At 39.0% G+C, this 18835-nt stretch overlaps 2 protein-coding genes across 3 annotated transcripts; both read left to right on the plus strand.

Annotated features, from left to right (window-relative positions):
- The first annotated feature begins 865 nt into the window (after positions 1–865).
- Positions 866–4971, plus strand: vhl (von Hippel-Lindau tumor suppressor). Its single transcript, XM_030730162.1, has 3 exons — positions 866–1317; positions 3382–3504; positions 4146–4971. The coding sequence occupies exons 1-3, from the start codon at positions 1131–1133 to the stop codon at positions 4337–4339; spliced, it is 504 nt and encodes a 167-aa protein (XP_030586022.1). The 5' UTR covers positions 866–1130; the 3' UTR covers positions 4340–4971.
- A 6612-nt stretch (positions 4972–11583) lies between these two features.
- On the plus strand, positions 11584–18723 carry tatdn2 (TatD DNase domain containing 2). Of its 2 annotated transcripts, none has more exons than XM_030730032.1 (7): positions 11584–11791; positions 14494–14800; positions 14880–15329; positions 15510–16490; positions 16602–16729; positions 17102–17285; positions 18222–18723. In XM_030730032.1, exons 2-7 carry the CDS (start codon positions 14504–14506, stop codon positions 18360–18362), a joined length of 2181 nt encoding a protein of 726 aa, XP_030585892.1. In that variant the 5' UTR covers positions 11584–11791; positions 14494–14503; the 3' UTR covers positions 18363–18723. The 2 variants fall into 2 exon arrangements, with proteins under 2 accessions (XP_030585892.1, XP_030585893.1); XM_030730033.1 differs by having other exon boundaries at positions 14916–15329; positions 18222–18722.
- Positions 18724–18835: the final 112 nt, after the last annotated feature.

Consider the following 18835-nt stretch of genomic DNA (forward strand, 5'->3'; position numbering starts at 1 on the left):
TACTAAAAATCACCCCTAATAATGAACAAACCCAGTCCTCGCTGTCATGAAGTACTATTCAAAGAGTGTAAAACAGTTTAAACTGATGAATAATACCAGATCGATCTGTATAACTGAAAAAAAAAGAACCCTATTCCTGAACCTGTGTTGAGGGTTGATTAAAGAAAAGAAGGAAAGATTTCCAAGTCTGATCAAATTTCTTTTCTGAGCCTCTCATTACACATCTGATTTTCTCCAGTTTTAAAGTCGCTAACACATTCCTAATCCAGTGTGTTACTGTGGGTGGGGCAGCGTCCCTCCACCCCAGAAGGATCAGACGGCGTGCCAACAAAGTTGAAAAGGCGATCACCCTGTGTCCCCCAACAGGTAATATTAAACCCTCAGGAACAACCCCAAAAAGCAACATATTTGGATTTAGATTCAATTTAACGGCAAGAACAGCAGATAAACAGACAACTTAAAAAATATATTATTATTGTTACTGTGTATTATTATGTATAATGTGGTTTAGATGCACAGTCCTATAATAAATGCAATGCGGGTCTAGAAAAATTGGTAAAATGACTATAGAATGTGTTCTAGCAGAGTAAAAATAAAGTACCAGAAAACGGAAGTATAAAGGTAGGCTACACGTACCTTAAAATGTTACTACGTGGCTAAATATAGGAACATTAAACTGCTTTTTTTTTATTTTGTACGTGAGGGAGCGTCTAACAGTTCTTAACATTTCTCCTGGTTTGATTTATTTTTTTTAAATATAATTGTTCTTATTATACACCACGTACATCACGTAAAAAACGCATCTCTTGTGAGCCCCAGCATGTCGTCATGCATTCTCGACCAATCACAGTAAAGAATAGTTGGACATCTTTGGGACGTTTCATACTTTCAACCGGAAGAGTGAATGTAAACAAAGTAGTCGAGAAGTAGTTTTCTCGCTGCGATGTTTTCAAGTGTTTTCAAGTTTTCTGTTCTATAAGCCATGTAAGCGATAGGACAGATTAAGTAATACGGTCATAAATTCGATGAACTGCTTTCGTTGACGGGTGCAGATATTTAGGGAGCTATTTGCTAGCGCTACCTACCCGAAGCGACTCTCTGCGGTAACGGTTTAGCCTCATTTAGCTCCAATGCCTCAAGAAGGAGAGGAGTCTCTCCCCCTGGTTCGTTCCCTGAACAGTCGGATACCAGTTAAAGTGGTGTTTTGTAACCGCAGTCCTCGTGTCGTACGGCCTTTGTGGATAGATTATCGGGGAGAGCCGCAACCTTACGATGATATACAACCGGGTACAGGACGGAGGATGAACACTTTCGTCGGTAAGGCAGCTGTTCACACGTTTCTTGTGCACAAAGTGATCACGGTAACACTTGGCAGTTTTGTTCAGATCCGGAATTTTATTTCCCCCGTTAGTACTGTAGTGAAGGTACGGATCTCATTTAAGTATTTCTAGATTCACAGCTGTGTTTTGTGGAAATGAGCATTGCGTTTTACTGGAATGTAGGTATCACAGAGAGGCCAGACGAAAGGAAAACTGGAAAACATTCCTGGTCTAGGATTAGGCTTTACTCCTCACTTCTCAAAACACATTTTTATGGACCTGCTTCTCAGCTTTCAGTTGTCCTGATTATTATCTATGTTGCCTGCTCTTATTGATATGTATGTTTAATTTTTCTTCCTTGCACCTTGGACTGACTGATTGATTGTATGTTTGATGTTTGTCTCTTTGTTTAAGTCTTTAAGTATTTTGCTTTCACCTGTCTGTCAAAGCACTTTGAATACTCAGTTTTGTTATAATAATAATAATCCATGACTGAGCTTAGAAGTATAATATATTGTGTCAGCCTAATCATGAAAAAGTGTCAACTTTAAAACATTAATTTTTGATTTGCAGTTCAAAAAAACAGTATGTTAGTTGTCAGGGGATTTTTACCACCAGAGGCCTGTACTATGAAGGAAGTTTTGCATGCTTGTGGTATCTTTACCTTATCTGGATTCTCTTACTGTAACATCCACAATGAGGATACGGGGGTCACACGAAACTGGTTATCGACTCACAAATGTAAGACCAGTCACAAATATGGATTAATCTATTAGCAGCAGTGCGGCTGATTTTACATAGGAAGATGAAACTATACCTTAGGGAAAACATGAAGAGGTTAAACACACAATACAGACTGAGAGTAACAGAACTGCTGTGGACAAAGCTGCGGTGTCAGTGTGTGAGAGAGGAAAATCACTGTAGAATAATATAGTATCAAAACCGTGTGCTTTGAGCGCTTTGGTCAATAAGATTGGAGCTGTATTAATAAAGTTTATCCTATTTGGGGTCAGGAAGGAGAGCCAGCAAAAATGCAGTCTCTATGAGTGAACAGATTTATCAATATCACAGCTCCATCATTAAGACATGGGAGATTCTGATGGATTCTAATCAAATATTTAATTAAATGACTGTTTAAAGAACAGTTTTGGTTTTTATTCTTTCAGCTGGAGACTTGGTGGTGTTTAATGCTCTGAGAGTAAAGAATTAATATAAAAACCAGAATTCAAACTAGGCTTAAGTACAGAGAGGTTCCTTGTTTTAGGATCATATATTCATGCTTATTGAACAATAAAATGGCACAGTGTGCCTTTTGTCCTGTCTCCTTCCCATCACCCCTAAATGGTCGTGACTGCCCCCCCCTTGAGCTTGGTTATGCTGGAGGTTTCTTCCTGTTAAAAGGGAGTTTTTCCTTCCCACTGTCACCAAGTGTTTGCTCATAGGGGGTTGTTTTTATTGTTGGTTTTCTCTGTAATTATTGTGTGGTTTTTACTTTACAATATAAACCACCTTGAGACGACTGTTTGTTGTGATTTGGCACTATTTAAATAAAATTGAATTGAATTGAAATTGTTTGTAGGCAACAGGAAAAAAAAGGAATAAAATTGCTGATGGTCATCAGGGCAACACAAAGACATTAGATATCACAGAAAAACTTTAGAGCCCCCTACTATTGGCTTCTCCTAGATGGCGGCGTGTGCAGACACAGCGGCTCATGGCTCTTTTTTGTACTTTTTATTTGTTAGTTCTTGTTCTCTCCAAGCTCATTGTACATTCTGTATAATGACAATAAAGGCATTCTGTTCAATTCTATTCGCATACAGAGCACCGAGGGAACTTCCAGGAATGGTGTCGCTATTTTGTGGTGAATTGATTTATCAGTAGACTGTGATTTTGTATTTGTTGATGTTGATGATATACTTCAATAAGAAGTGAACCATCTTTGTAGTACAGAAAATCCAGAGTTAACCCTTAATTTACCCTGATAGGACAAAATCCTGCTTCGTAGTACAGGCCTCAGGGCTTAGCTCTTAAACAGTGTTTATGCTTGTATTCTTCCCAGGTCACCCGTGGATGTTCAGAGATGCAGAGACTGATGACCCTCTGAAAGTTAACACCAAAGAGCTGTTTCTTCCTAAGCCAGCAGGGGGTGGAAATGTGACATTTGCTAATATCAGTTTACCAGGTGAGATTGGACATTATTACCAGAAATATTTCTAGGGAATTTTTATGATGCAACGTAGTAAGTTAGTGTCACAGGTGACTGGATTTGAGCACACACGTTTGCTTTTAAGTTGCCGTATATCGTTTTTTTGTGTGAGCTGATCATAGATAGATAGATGTATAGATACTTTATTGATCCCACAAGGGAAATTATTGATTTTGGAAATTATCATATAGGCAGTTTCAGTTTAACATAGCAGGGTTTTTGTCACTGTTTTTACCTCTTTCTTTAACTATGCTATGATTAAGTGGAGCCAAATTGCATTTATTTTGTAGTGCTCCAAGCATCTTGATCAAAGAATACAGAATAGTTTCATTAAAAAAAAAACACTCAGTAGTTTCTCTGGAAATTCTAGAAATCTTACTGTGATTTTTTTTTTTTTTCTTCTATTGTTCCATCATTTTAAGTAAATTTTCAGATGAAACCACACCAGTTTGGCAGGTGTTTTAATAAAGGAACTATGCTGCTGATAATATGTGATTGACTTTAAACTTTTTGCATCAGAAATTTTGGTAAATTTAGAGACAAATTGACTTGTATTTGAATTTATGAGTTGAAAAAAGATTCTACACTTTTGACAAGTGTTTGTTTGGTGTACGCAGTTTACAGTCTCAAGGATCGCGCTCTTCAGGTTACTCGGCGTCTTGTACGACCAGAGGACTACAGGAGCTTGGAAATAGCACGATGTCTCCATGAGGATCTTGAAGATCAACCCAGTGTTTTGAAAGATCTCCAATGCATAAATGGACGAGTAGCTCAGCGTCTGAAAGAGAACAGCCAAGGCCAAGAAGAGTAATGTATAAAATAAAATTGATATTTTTCACACAAGAGACACAGTCAGAGAAAGTAAAGTCAAGAACTTTAAAGATGCAATGAAATGTTGCAATTACTTCTTGCTCAGCATCTATAAACACATTTTTTTTTTCCAATCAATCTTGGTTTGAACTTCTGCCTGTTGTCAGTTGTTATGCAGAAAAAAAAGTGGTTTTACCTTTTTAGTCAGAGTTATATGTAATATAAACCCATCTTCTGTATGTAGCCACATTAAATAAGAAATTTGTATATATATATATATATATATATATATATATATATATTGTTAATATACTCGTTGGTAATGGCTGATATGAGGTTATCTTACCTTAACTGCACAACTCCCTTTAAAAATATCTTATTTTGTTATTGTAGCTCTTAAATCTACCAAAAAATGTTGGGTGATTAGGAGCGGACATTTGTTGAGACTGTCATAAAGATGATTTCTAATGTGGGGCAAGAAAATGAACATATTTTAAAACGAGCCTATAAAATACTGTGACTGAGAAGCTTATCGTCAATTGTCTACTTTGTAATTCTTTTTCTTGATCACACATTGCTGCTGCATCTAAAAGAGTTGTATTTGTATATTGAATAAAATATATACAACATTTATTAATGTATTGAAGCTTTAATGACCCTGGAAGGGGTTTCATAACAATGGTAACAAATAAAAGATGGGAAGACAACCATAAACTGAGGAGGTATTTTACAACAGTTTATTTGAGGGTGACAGCAAAGCTACTGGATTCAGCAAGAACAAAAAAGTAAAGCTGTAAAACCTGTAGTATGTCTGTCATGCAAAGACATGACAGACATACAGACCATCTCCTCCACATCTCAGCAGTTAGCTTATTTTGCTAATCGCTGAGTGTCTAACCTGCTGGCTCTGCAGGAAGGAGGAGGTTCTCACATGAGTCTATGCAGTCTATGTATCCCCTTACTGCTTCCATAGGAATTAAAAGGGTAAGTATCAGCCAGGTGCTGCTAATCATTTGTAATTGGTTAATTGATCATCTGCAAGTGTGAGCACCTCTATAAAAGCAGAGATTTGGCAGTTTGCTACTCTGGAGGATTCATGTGTGTGTTAGCACAATGCCATGAGTGTCCCACGAGTGGATGTCCCAGCAAATTCACCCCAAGGTCAGATTGTGCAGTGCTCAGAGAAATTTACAGCAAGCAAATCTGCAAGAGAATGGCTGAAAAAGAGAAGAATCAAGGTGTTGCAGTGGTTCAGTCAAAGTCCAGACCTCAGTCCCATTGAAATGGTGTGGTGGGACCTTAAGAGAGTATAAACAAGTGTCTGCAAACTTAAATGAAGCAACCTAAAGAAAAGTGGACCAGAATATCTCCAGAACAATGTGAGAGACTGATGAAGTCATACAGAAAACAATTATTTCAAGTTATAGGTGCTAAAAGGTGGTTTTACAAACTAGAACCATGAGGTGCACTTAGTTTTTCACAAGACTAACCGGATACTCTGAATGGCATTACCTTGGCCTCCAGTAACACTGTGAGGAATCTTGGAGTCATTTTTGACCAGGATATCTTCTTAAGTGAGCATATTAACCAAATATGTAAGACTGCTTTCTTGCATTTGCAGTATTTCTAAAATTAGAAACATCTTGTTTCAGACTGATGCTGAAAAACTAGTTCAGGCATTTATTGCTTCTAGCCTGGGCAATTGTAATTCATTATTATCAGGTTGCCTTAAAAGCTCCCTGAAAAGCCTTCAGCTGATCCAAAATGCTGCAGCTAGAGTACTGACAGGGACTAGAAAGAGAGAGCATATTTCATATTGGCATATTGGCTTTTCTTCATCGGCTCCCTGTTAAATCCAGAGTAGAATTTAAAATCCTCCCCACATACAAGGTCTTGAATGATCAGGCCCCATCTTATCTTAAAGTACCATGCCACTCCAATAGAGCACTTTGCTGTCAGACTGCAGGCTTACTTGTGGTTCCTAGGGTATTTAAAAATAGAATGGGAGACAGCCTTCAGCTTTCAGGCCCCTCTTCTGTGGAACCAGCTCCCAGTTTAGATTCAGGAGACAGATACCCTCTCTATTTGTAAGATCAGGCTTAAAACTTTCCTTTTTGATAAAGTTTATGGTTAGGGCTGGATCAGGTGACCCTAGGCCTAGGCTGCTGGGAGTTTCCCATGATGCCCTTAGTATTTATTTTTCACTCACCTCATTTCACTCTCGTTTATTATTAATCTCTGGCTCTCTTCCACAGCATGTTTTTTGTTCATTCTTGCTCCCCTCACCCCAACTGAGGTACAGAGGCTACAGTAGGAGCAGGTGACTGCCCCTCCCTTAGCCTGGTTCTGCTGGAGGTTTTTTTTTTCCTGTTAAAAGTGATTTTTTCCTTCCCGCTGTCACCAAGTGCTTGTCTGACTGATGGGTTTTCTCTGTATTATTGTAGGGTTTTTATTTTACAATATAAAGCACCTTGAGGTGACTGTTGTTGTGAATTAGTGCTTTATAAACAAAATTGAATTGAAATCAATTGAAGACCTTATGCAGCCCTGTGAAAACTTTCTTTTCATTATGATACTAATGACTCTACCCAGACTTCATGTGTAACATAATGACCTTAATGCAACCCGATTAACCCCATGTTGTTAACACTCATACACTCCTCTACAGTCTCACTGACAGAGCACATGAGGATGTCCTCTTCCAGGAACAGATCAGAACCTGAAATCATAAAGAGCTTCTGTTTGCACAGCAGGGGCACTGTTGCCAAACATGTTGCTTAGTGACAAAGCAACACAACACATCTTTGTGTGTGTGTGTGTGTGTGAAAAGAGTTGAACTGGGTGCAGTATATAAGGACCATGCAGACAGGGGAAAAGAAAAAAACACGGGACTCGGGTCGTTTCAGGCGAGAGCTGTAAGACCTCAGCTTTCTCCGTGTCTCTCACACATGCAAAGAATTAGATTTTGGAGCTGGTACCTGGCGTTCATCATCTTCTTCATTTTCCCCACCAGCAAAACATTTTGGCCGAGGAGTCACCCGGTTGTCTTTCCACACCTGCAGACAGATCACTGGAGCAAAATGAAAACAATGGTAAGAGGAAAAGGACAAGAAATCCTGTCTCCTTACAGAGCCATAGACTGATTAATAAAGTACAGTGAGTTGGTATCATGATTATTCCCACATAGGTACCAGTTTATTCTGCGTCGCTTCCAGTGTCCTTGTTGAAAAACTCAGGTTTGTGGGGATAACCCAATAAAAGAAATTGACCTCTGTAAGAAAACTGTGTCTGAAATTTCTAATTTGGCTGATGTGTTTAAGTGGATCCGTCACACGGGGGTGATCCTGCTCTAAACCGCACCACCGATCACCTGTTACCTCCTCTGACTCAGTATGAAACTGCAGGTAATGATCCTGTTCCCTCCTTTGTGTGAGCCTACAGTAGGTACCACATCAGAGTTGGTGATAATTTCTAAATTGAGTTATCTGCCTTAATGCTGAATCTTTATTTTTTTTTCTTTTTTTTTTTTCATTTTAGGCTCACCAAAAAACAGTGTCTCACCTCAAAACATGCTCCAGTACAGGAACGTCTTCAATGAACGTGCAAGGAGGGGCTTCTGCTATTGGCTTGTGGAGAAGGGCCCACCATGTTAGTACTGACTGAAGCAAAATGTGACATATACAATAAATATCTACTTAGTGCAACACTCATGCACACCAAACTGGAGCATCTAATGTGATATTGACAACCCCAATTCCAAAAAAGTTGGGATGCTGCGTAAAATGTAAATAAAAACACAATGCAATAATTTTCAAATCTCATATTCACAAGAGAGCAAAGAAAACATATCAAACATTTTAACTGGAAAATGGTCCATTTTAAGTAAAATACTGGCTCATTTTGAATTTAACTGCAGCAAAAAAGTTAAGACAGGGCCATGACAGTCTGTAAACATCTGGGAACTGAGGAGGCCATTTGTTGGACTTTTGGGAGAGGAATGTTGTCCCATTCTTATCTGATAGAGGATTCCAGCTGTTCAGCAGTCCCAGGTTTTCTTTGTCATATTTTTCATTTCATGATGCACCAGATGTATTCAGTTGGTGAAAGGTCTGGACTGCAGGCAGGCCAGTTCATCACTCAGGCTCTTCTACTATGAAGCCATGATATTGTAATAGATGCAGTGTGCAGTTTAGCATTGTCTTATTGAAATATCCAAGGGCTTTCCTGAAGAAAATGTTTGGATGGGAACATATGTTACTCTAAAACTTCTCTCTCTCTCTCTCTCTCAGCACTGATGTTGCCTTTCCAGAAGTGCAAGCTGCTAATTCTATAGCCACTGATGTACCCCTTGCCTCAGTCCATTTTAAATAACTTTTGGTCCAGAGAAGATGGCGGTGTTTCTGTTCACATATGACTTCTTCTTTGCATGAGAGAGCTTTAGCCTGTATTTATGGATCACAGACAGTGATTTGCATGACAGAACCATGTTGCTTTTTAATGCAGTGCTGCCCGAGGGTCTCAATATCACATGAATCTGATATTGATTCTCAGCTTTGCCCCCTGTGCTCAGAGATAGCTGATGAAATATTCAAAGTCACAATTTTACATTGAAGAACATCGGAAACTGTTCCACAATTTGTAGACACGGCTTTTTGTAGATTGGTGAACCTCTGCTCGTCTTTACTTCTGAGGAACTCTGCCTCTCTAAGATGCTCTTTTTATACTGAATCATGTTACTGACCTGTTGCCAATTAACCTAATTAGCTGCAAAGTGTACCTCCAGCTGTTATCTTTTACTACCACTTACTTTTCCAGCCTTTAGTTGCCCCGTCCCAACTTTTTTGTGATGTGTTGTTGCCATCAAATTCAAAAAGAGATTATATTTTTCAATAAATAGTAGAGTATGTCATTTTAAATATTTAAATATGCTTCATATGTTCTCTTGTAAATAAAATATAGGTTTAGGAGAAAAATGAGAAAATTACTGAATTCTGTTTTCATTTACGTTTTACAGTATCCCAACATTTTAGGAATTGGTGTAGTACAATATTATTTATTGATAATTCTGTAACCAGATTCACTCTGATCAGAGTCACATTGATATTTTAAAGATTAATTCAGTGGCAACCAAGAAGATTCTATAAGAATCCCCACTCATTCGCTTCTTCTTTCCAGCTTTGTTCTCTCTTTGCACCAAAATCCTAATTCATAGATCTGATAATCTGTATGCATCTAACTTTTTAAAAATATATTTTTATTGAGCATTTCACAAGATTTAACTTAACATTATTATAGTATCCAAGTGTTGCTCATTTCATATGTTTCTAAGTCAAACACATCACACGACACATCATAACACAAAACAAAAAAACAAACAAGCAAAAAAAATTATCCTCCCCACACACCCAGATCCAGCTACCCAGCTATAGTTCATCAAAATAAAAAGCCAGAGCTGTAACTCCCAGTTACAAGTGTAGAAATGTATAGAGTGGTGTCCAAACTTTACTGAAAGAGGAAAGCTTGTCAGAAAGAGTATATTGTATTGTTTCGAGGTCAGTACGCCAAAGTTTTATGGAAGGGGCTTCTCTCTTCTTCCAGTAATTTAAGAGAAGTTTCTTCGTGATAATAATGCAGATACAAAATATTCCTTTACATTGTTTATAAAGTAATTGCTAATGGGTCAGGTTTCAGCTATATGTGGAGAATTTGAGATATTGGATCGAAGATATCTGCCCAGTACCTTTGAACTTAAATACAGAAAACAGAACTGTGGCTTAATGTATCTTCAGCTAGAGAACATTTCTCACAGATGGGAGAGACCTCAGGGTAGATTCTATGTAACTGTTCTCTAGAGAAATGTAAATGATGTAGAACTTTAAATTGAATCAAACAGTGTCTTGCATTGTAAGAACATTTATCTTTATCTATATTTATTCTCTAGACCTTCTTCCCATCACTGTATATCACAAGCTGTTATTAGGAAAGACAATGATACACAATGACTGATTTACACAGTGACATTTTTCTTTCATCCCTCTAGGTAAAGGATGCAGCTTTGGTGCATATAAAACCTTTCTGGGATTACCAAAAGTCTGACAGAAACAGTTCCTCCGACCTCTTCTAAACATGCTGCCCAAATTGGTTTGAAAATCTGAAATTGTACTTACCTGAAAATCTGTAAAGAAACACTTTTTTTTTTCCTTTCTGAGAATGCGTTTGTTGCTGCAGGAGTAATGTGGTGCAGTACATTATCAAAACTATATTGCCTGGCTCAGAATGTTTTTACTGAAGGATCAGTTTCACATCTTTATTTTATTTTAGCATAAAGGACAATGACAACTGAAAATTTTAATTTAAATAAGTTAAGCCTCACCTTTGATCACATTCGCAAGTACACTGAAAATCTTGGATGCACCCTTCTCCTTTAAATGTTGTATTTATCATTTTTATTTTTGACTTCATCTTTAGTTTCCTTTTATTTATTCAAAAATGCCTCAAAATGAATATACAGTATACAGTGCATGCATTAATTAGAGCTTGCTTTACATCATTTGGAAGGTTTAAATGTATGAAACAAAACAATTAAAAGTTGAATAAATTGCATCACACTAATAAATAAACCTTGGTTAGCCTTAATTTGGCCTTTTTCTCTGGGAAAGTGGGCTATTGCACGTATCTTTTTTATGCTTGAATAATTCACAAGTCATATATGGAAGCTTGTTTCAGGTTGTTTTTCTCAGTTTCCAATTATTTTCTCAGCGGTTTGAGTTAGTAAATCAAAATGTTGCGATAATACCCTGAAATTCTGACTTATGGATGTTTTTTTTTTTTTTTTTTTCCAGTGGCAGAAACAAGCTTCCATGGACATAGGTTAAGCGGCTCCCCAAAGGAGAAAAAAAAATCCTCTGAAACATCTGTGGTATTGGCCATAGAGAAACCTTCACTTGACTTTGACTTGAAAATGGTCTGGTACAAGGACTGGACTGAAAATGGGAGGAACGGCAGCCAATGTCCAGAGAAAAACTGTGAAAGAGCTTCAGAAAGCCTGGAGAACTACTGATAAGACCACTTGAAATAATTATTTAAAGTAAATAAGAAAGGCTGGCTGCTTAGGAGGAAAATATTTGTAATGTTTGATGCGGCACAAGTTCTTTTTTTTTTTTTTTTTTTTTTAATCTCGCGAGATTAAAAAAAACCGACCTGTTCGCGGGGCACGAGAGAACTAAACGCTCCTACATCGCTGGAACGTGTGCGCATCTTGCTAAGAACTTTACCGCCACCTAGCGGTTAATTTTAAAACAAACTTCGCAGGTTTCAACTTGATGCATTAAAAAGTCAAGACAGTTCAACGTTTGGGTGCTTTTGTTCAGACACCGGTTTCTGTAGGAGCTGTTTAAGCTGCCAGTTGACTCTTTAATTGACTTCTGCCGTTTCCACCGCGGAGACCGACAAGGTAACAACTCGTCAGCATCAGGCAGGCTTGTTAAAACGAGCCCTTCAGTGCAACAGCTTAGCTACATACATGTTTATTAAGTGTAAAGTAAGCATACTGAACTTAGTATAACCAGTTGGGTTGTAACTAGAACATCTGAGTTGAACAAATGAATAATGTTGGCAGACATTAGCGAACACTTTTTTTTTGTAGTTAGGCTGTTAGCTAACTCACTAATTTATCCACAAACGTTCACCCTCCCCAAGGCGCGTTTTCTACCGAGGTCTTTTCACTCGGTTAATTCTGCCCCACAACTTTACAAAAACACATATTAAACGACTGTATTATATCTAGCTCATTAAAGTTATGTTTTACTTTAACCTCGTTAATCATTTGATCACCCAAAATTGCCTACAGGTGCAGCCAGCGGAGCGGGGTGGATTTTCACTGCACTTAAAAACGGATATAACAGACTCTCAGTGAACTAGTTCAGTTAATTAGATCTGCCATAAACAAAGGAAGAGTTTTGCAAGGTGAATTGATGGGTTTATGGCTACTCAACCTGCAGAAATAGAATAGAATGCCTTTATTTGTCAGTATACAGAATGTACAGTGAGATTAGAGGGCCACTCCTGTTCAGTGCCATGTAGTAGAAAGTCACACTTTCTAAACGATAAAATAAAACTTCTAAAAATATACAGATATATAATGTATAAGAATATATACATTGTAAAAAAAAAAACAAGTATATACATATAATAATGAAGATGGGTGAGTATTGCACTTGGTGAATGAATATTGGATATTGCACATTATAGGGGTGATAGATATTTTTCAGTATGAATAATATAATATTGCACAGAGATGTGGGTATTACACAGAGTGGGTGTATGTGTGAGTTCAGGGTGGTGATGGCTTTAGCAAAGAAACTGTTCTTGAGTCTGTTTGTTCTGGTTCTGATGCACCTGTAGCGCCTGCCAGAGGGCAGCAGGTCAAACAGTTCAAAGCCAGGGTGTGAGCTGTCCTTGATTATGTTTTTGGCTCTGCTGAGGCAGCGGGAAGTGTAGATGTCCATCAGGTAGGGGAGAGGGCAGCCAACGATTCTTTGTGCTGTCTTGACTACCCTCTGAAGCCTCCCCGTCTGCCTCAGTCAGCTGCCGGACCTTACTGTGATACAGTACGTCTGCAGGGTCTCAATGGATGAGTGGTAGAAAGTCAGCAGCAGGTTTGACTCCAAGTTGTTCTTCCTGAGGACCCTTGGGAAATGAAGTCGCTACTGAGCCTTCTTGATACCAGCTGTGATGTTATCTGACCAAGAAAGATCAGCAGAGATAAGGACACAGAAAAACCTGAAGGTGTGGACCCTCTCCACACGCTCGCACACAGCCCTGTGGTGAGCCAGTGCTCAGTGTGCAAGTGGAGGAGAGATGGGGGGGGCAAGTCTCACAGTCTGGGGCCATTTGGTTAAAAAGTCCTTTATCCAGGAACATGTGAGACGGGGGAGGCCTAGGGTGTGCAGTTTAGCAGTGAGAATGATTGCGTTGAAGGCTGAGCTGTAATCTACAAAGAGCATGCGAGTGTAGCTCTGCTGCCGCTCCAAGTGGCTCAACACAGAGTGGAGCGCTACAGCGATGGCGTCCTCTGTGGATCCGTTTGCACAATACGCAAACTGATGGGTGTCAAAAGTGGGGGGAATGGTCCTTAATGTGCTGGAGAACCAGCCTCTCAAAACACTTCATGATCACCAGTGTGAGTGCCACAGGATGGTAATCATTTAGGCTGGTGATGGATGATCTCTTTGGCATCAGGATAATTGTGGAGGTAGAGATACTCAAATTTACTTGAGGCCAGATTGCCCGTTAGTTAATGGTAAAAAAAATAAGATGTCTAAGCTATTTCCTTGTAAACATAAATGTGTATTTAGATATCTATTTGTCATTATTTGACTGCAGCATTGAGGTTGACGTTTTAATTTGTGTAAGGAAAGTACAAGCTGATATAATGTAGGCTGAGGTTAGGATTTAGATGATCTCAGTCTTTAAGGCAAGGACTCACACCCCCTTAGAGCCCTTGTCAGGTTAGTGGTGCATGTTACCGCTCAGAGTTATGGTTCAAACTGGAAAACATAATATTGATATCGATACATTTTTATAGATGCCACTGCCATTAATGATTTTGCTTACAGATCCATTTCTTCATTGATCTCCTTATTAGTTGCTAATCAGAATTCTCTATGGAAATATGTATACTTAAAAAGGTTTTCACCACAACACAAGAGCTTTATTGAGTCAAATAAGAATTTAAAAAAAGAAAGAAAAGTTCGCTTATCATTCAGTGCAAAAGCTCCACTGCTGAGTTTGGTTTAGTCATTCTGCAAAGCACCACTGCCAGGAAGAACATGCCAGCATTGATAAAATAAGCTGGTTGGATTGGAGACACGATTCCCATGAATTTGGAAGGAGTTCTCATCTTAGTAACCCAGTGTTGGAGCCACCTCATATAGAGTAAAGATAACATTACAAATATTAATACATATTTGCTTGTACCACTATCAAAAGTTAAAGACTGCTTTGACAAATGACATTAGAGGCTAATACAATGATCCAGGAAAAGTTAATGAAATATGAGTTATGAATTCTTGATTGCATGAGAGCCAAACCATATTCATCCAAATCTAAAAGCTCATCCAGATCTGTTTATTCCTATTCTGTGTTTTGATTTAGGATCTTCGACATGGATAGCAGCAGAAAGAAGGTGGCCTTCAGCTGGCTCCGAACTGCAGTCACTTCACCAGCAGATCTTCGGGGTGAAGATACTGGCTCAGTCACACCGCCTTACCGGAATATAACGCAAAAGGAAGATTCAAAAATTTTGCCCTGTTGTGATTCACCAGGATCTGAGAGGCTTGGATCACTGAGTCTGGATACTCCCAAGAGAAAATCTGAGGTGCTGTGTGAAAATCTGCCCTCTTTAGGCAAACTTAAGGCAAGGAAGCTTTCCAAGAACAGTGAAACATTAAAAACTTCGAAGGTAAATCTTTACCATTGGGATATAATATTAGATCTAATGTATTTTTAATCAAGTTTGAGCCTCACAATTTGTTTTCCAGCATCTACATTATCAGTTCATGCTTAATTTGGCACAGGACAAACCTATGAACAGCTCAGCTGCACAGCTGGAATCCAGAAACAGCCAGCAAGCTTCAACACCTCCATCCCACTCTTTCATTTTGAAAAAGAAAGAGAGGACACCTGAGGAGGGATCAAAGGCTATCTGCAGAAAGGCGTTGATGGCAGCCTTTGGAAACACAGAAACAAGGTGCAGCTCTACTAAAAGCCTCAGAATTGACACAAACAGCCAGTCTCCACCTGTGCAGACTGAACTTCCCAGTCCAGTGAAACTCGACAGAACCATTGTGGATATTAACAGCTCCTGGACCGAGTGTGACGGTAGACCTGAGGACACAAGCACCAGCAAAGGAGATCAGTGGTCCATCCTTCAAGTGCTGGAAGACACAGACGTCAAAGATGATGTGTCAGAGTCAAAGACAGATGGAAGGGTACGTAATATAGCATTTCCTCTTGTTTGCAAATATACAATTAAAATGTTTTAGTTGCAAGTTATTTTCTGTCTTTTTTGATTCTTTGGGATTCTAAAGCAGTTTCAGTATTTGTTCAGAAGGGATTTGAAATGTATCAGCCATAAAATGATCACACTGAATGGAGATTTTGTTTTTCAGAGCTTTGTGGTTGAACGAGAGGATTTGTTTATTGGTCAGGACTCTATTTCTCTGGAGCCAACTTTCCAAAACAAGTCATTTTCTCCAGAAGATGAACCGGAAGCTGAAGACCATGATTCCTTCCCCCCTGTGGTGCAGTATATTCCAGACGCTTTGTCTTGTTTCTCAACTGACCAGAGCTGTGATCCTCATCAAACTTTAGTCAATACAGAGGGAAATGCAACTTCCACTTTTACTTTTTTACCCTCTAATGAAACCACTGGGTACATCCAGGAAGCTTCTGAAGACACGGAAGTACCTTTTTCACCACCACAAAGGAAAGTTTTTGTCTCATTCAAGCAGCCCCACACATCACACACAGACTTAAGTGCATCTGCAGTTGAGGCTGACAATATTTGCTCATTCAACATTAGGGGGCGTTTATCAGATCCCTTTGCTCTGCCACGGCACTCAAATAGAGGAGCATCAAAGCCTTTCTTTGACTCCCCAACCTCACGCAGGCAATCAGATGGTGTTTCCTCCATGCGATGTCCCGTCTACTCCTTACCTCGTTGGACTCCTAGGAGATTGTCCCTGGGGGCCGAACCTTTGTGGACCACCTACCCCCACTGGAACAGTGAGGCTGGCTTCATAGACACTCACTGCCATCTAGACATGCTGTATGGAAAACTTGGCTTCTATGGCACGTTCAGCAGCTTTCGAAAGCTGTACCAGAGCAGCTTTACCGAAGAGTTTCGAGGCTGTATTACAGATTTCTGCAACCCAGGTGTCATGGTGAAGGAGGCCCTGTGGGAACACTTGCTGGCTGAAGACATGGTATGGGGTGCATTTGGGTGCCACCCTCATTTTGCCAAAAACTACTCGAGTATTCAGGAGAACAATATACTGATGGCGATGAGGCATCCAAAAGCTGTGGCCTTTGGTGAGATGGGGTTGGACTACTCCCACAAAAACTCCACTGACACCTCAAGGCAGAAAGAGGTAAGTTCTAATTTGAAATACATTTGATTAAAACAGTTTTTCTTCAGCAGTGTACATCTTGATAATAAGAATGTTGTGGTCCTTGTCTTGTTTCTCTGCTTCTCTGTGAAGGTATTTGAGCGTCAGCTGCGTTTGGCTGTGGCCATGCAGAAACCTCTGGTGATCCACTGCCGGGATGCAGATGATGACCTGCTGACAATCATGAAGAAATGTGTTCCCAGGGAGTACAAAATTCACAGGTGTGCTGTGTGGAGTAAAATGCTATAAATCTTTGTTTTCTCATTTTATTTCTTCCTCTTAAAATTGTTTGCTTGAGACATTAAAATGTTAGTTTTTCATTGTGTTCAGTTTAAAGATCTATCAGTAGTTGCACTTTATCTTAGTTTTCATTTTTTTAATGGTGGTGAAGAAGAACAGAAATGCAACATTAAGTCACTGAATAATTTAGTGCACCATATTAACAGCCCTTCTGCTAATTTCCACATCATTTAAGACTAAAAACCTGAGGATTTGTAAACTCCAAAAATCTTTCAAGTATAAAAAATTTTGTGCATTTAATCATTTAAATTCATTTAAAAGAGTTTTATTTCTTAATTATTTGTGGTTTCCAGGCACTGTTTTACAAACAGTTATCCAGTGATTGAGCCCTTCCTGGCAGAATTCCCCAACTTGTATGTGGGCTTCACAGCCCTCATCACCTACTCCCGGGCCACCGAGGCTCGAAATGCTGTTTCCCGGATCCCACTGAATCGCATTGTGTTGGAAACAGATGCACCATATTTCCTGCCAAGACAGGTATGTGTAGATTGAGGCTCAGGAAATCCAAAATGCACATCTTATGCCATTAATGAAATGGAGGATTCTTTTTGAGAGCTCTTAAATTTGTTAATTGCGAAGTATTAGAATTGTGTCATTGAACCAGCTAGATGTGTATACATACATACATGTGTATACATGCATACACTTCATTAGGTACACGTTGCTAGTTCCAGGTTGGACCTGCTTTTGCCTTCAGAGCAGCTTTAATTCTTCATGGCACAGATTCAACAAGGTGCTAGTTATATTGATCAGAGATTTTGGTCCATACTGACATGAAAGCATCACACAGTCGCTGCACTGGATATTTTCCTTTTTTTTTCAGTCAGTTCTCTGGAAACTGTAGAGATGGTTGTGTGGGAAAATCCCAGCCGATCAGCAGTTTCTAAAATATTCAGACCAGCCTGTCAGCCACCAACAACCGTGACATGTTCAATATCACTTATATCACCCCTCCTCCTCATTCTGATGCTCAGTTTGAATCCCAGCAGTCGCCCTGACCATGTGTACATGCCTAAATGCATTAAGTTGTTGCCATGTGATTGGCTGATTAGTTATTTGTGTTAGCAAGCAGTTGAACGAGTGTACGTAACAAAGTTTCCGGGGAGTGCACTGACGACAAAGTCATGTTGTATCGAGTTCAGCGGAAGCTGACTGTGGCGCTGATGTCACAACTGGTCTATCATCAGTCAATAAAGAACTCAAGTTGATAATTAATACTTATAAAATATATATATTTTAAATTTCACTAGATAATGTTTTCAAATCTTAATGTTGATTGTTGAAATCTTTTTTAGGTTTTAATTTTAATTTCTCTTGTTGATCTGGGAAAAAAAAAAGACCACAAACTGACCACATATTGATATTTCTCACTCTGTTATATTTTGAGGTATTGAATGTCATACTCTTTCGCAGGTAGGTAAAAATGTCTGCCAATTTTCCCATCCTGGAATGGGCATCCATACTCTGCGGGAGCTGAGCCTACTGAAGGGGGAAGACATGGCCACTGTCCTCGACACTATCCGAAACAACACCAAACAGCTGTATGGTATATGACCATCAGGGAAAATGCTACAAGCTAATAAGAAAGAAAAGATAGAATCGAGTTGCTCTGTTTTGAAGCACAGGTGTTCCTGTTTTTGTTTTATATCTGTCAGTCCTCCACGTACGGATTTAGATGTGTGGAGAATAAATCTCGTTTTAAACAACCTGAAAGATGAAAAGGAGAAAAGAGCTGACAGAAATTGAAATATCTCTTGTCTGACAGAGATACAAATGTATAATTGTTTATCTGAATATATTTTTATGCCATTGTTATTACAAATTAATTTCTAATCAATTTCTGTTGTTTTTGCTGTGTTTCTGTAGTTTTACATTGTTCGCATGTGTTGATTTGTCTGGACATTTGTCTCGTGTGACTGATGTGTAGTAAGCTTTGCTGTGCTGCAGTGGAAATGCATTAAAAGTGCTTCTTTAATCTGAGACACGTTTTGTTGAATTAGTCATCAGTGTGAACACAGGTGCTGATG

The sequence above is a fragment of the Archocentrus centrarchus genome, chromosome 5, assembly GCF_007364275.1.
Source record: "Archocentrus centrarchus isolate MPI-CPG fArcCen1 chromosome 5, fArcCen1, whole genome shotgun sequence".
In the NCBI taxonomy this organism is placed as follows: domain Eukaryota; kingdom Metazoa; phylum Chordata; class Actinopteri; order Cichliformes; family Cichlidae; genus Archocentrus; species Archocentrus centrarchus.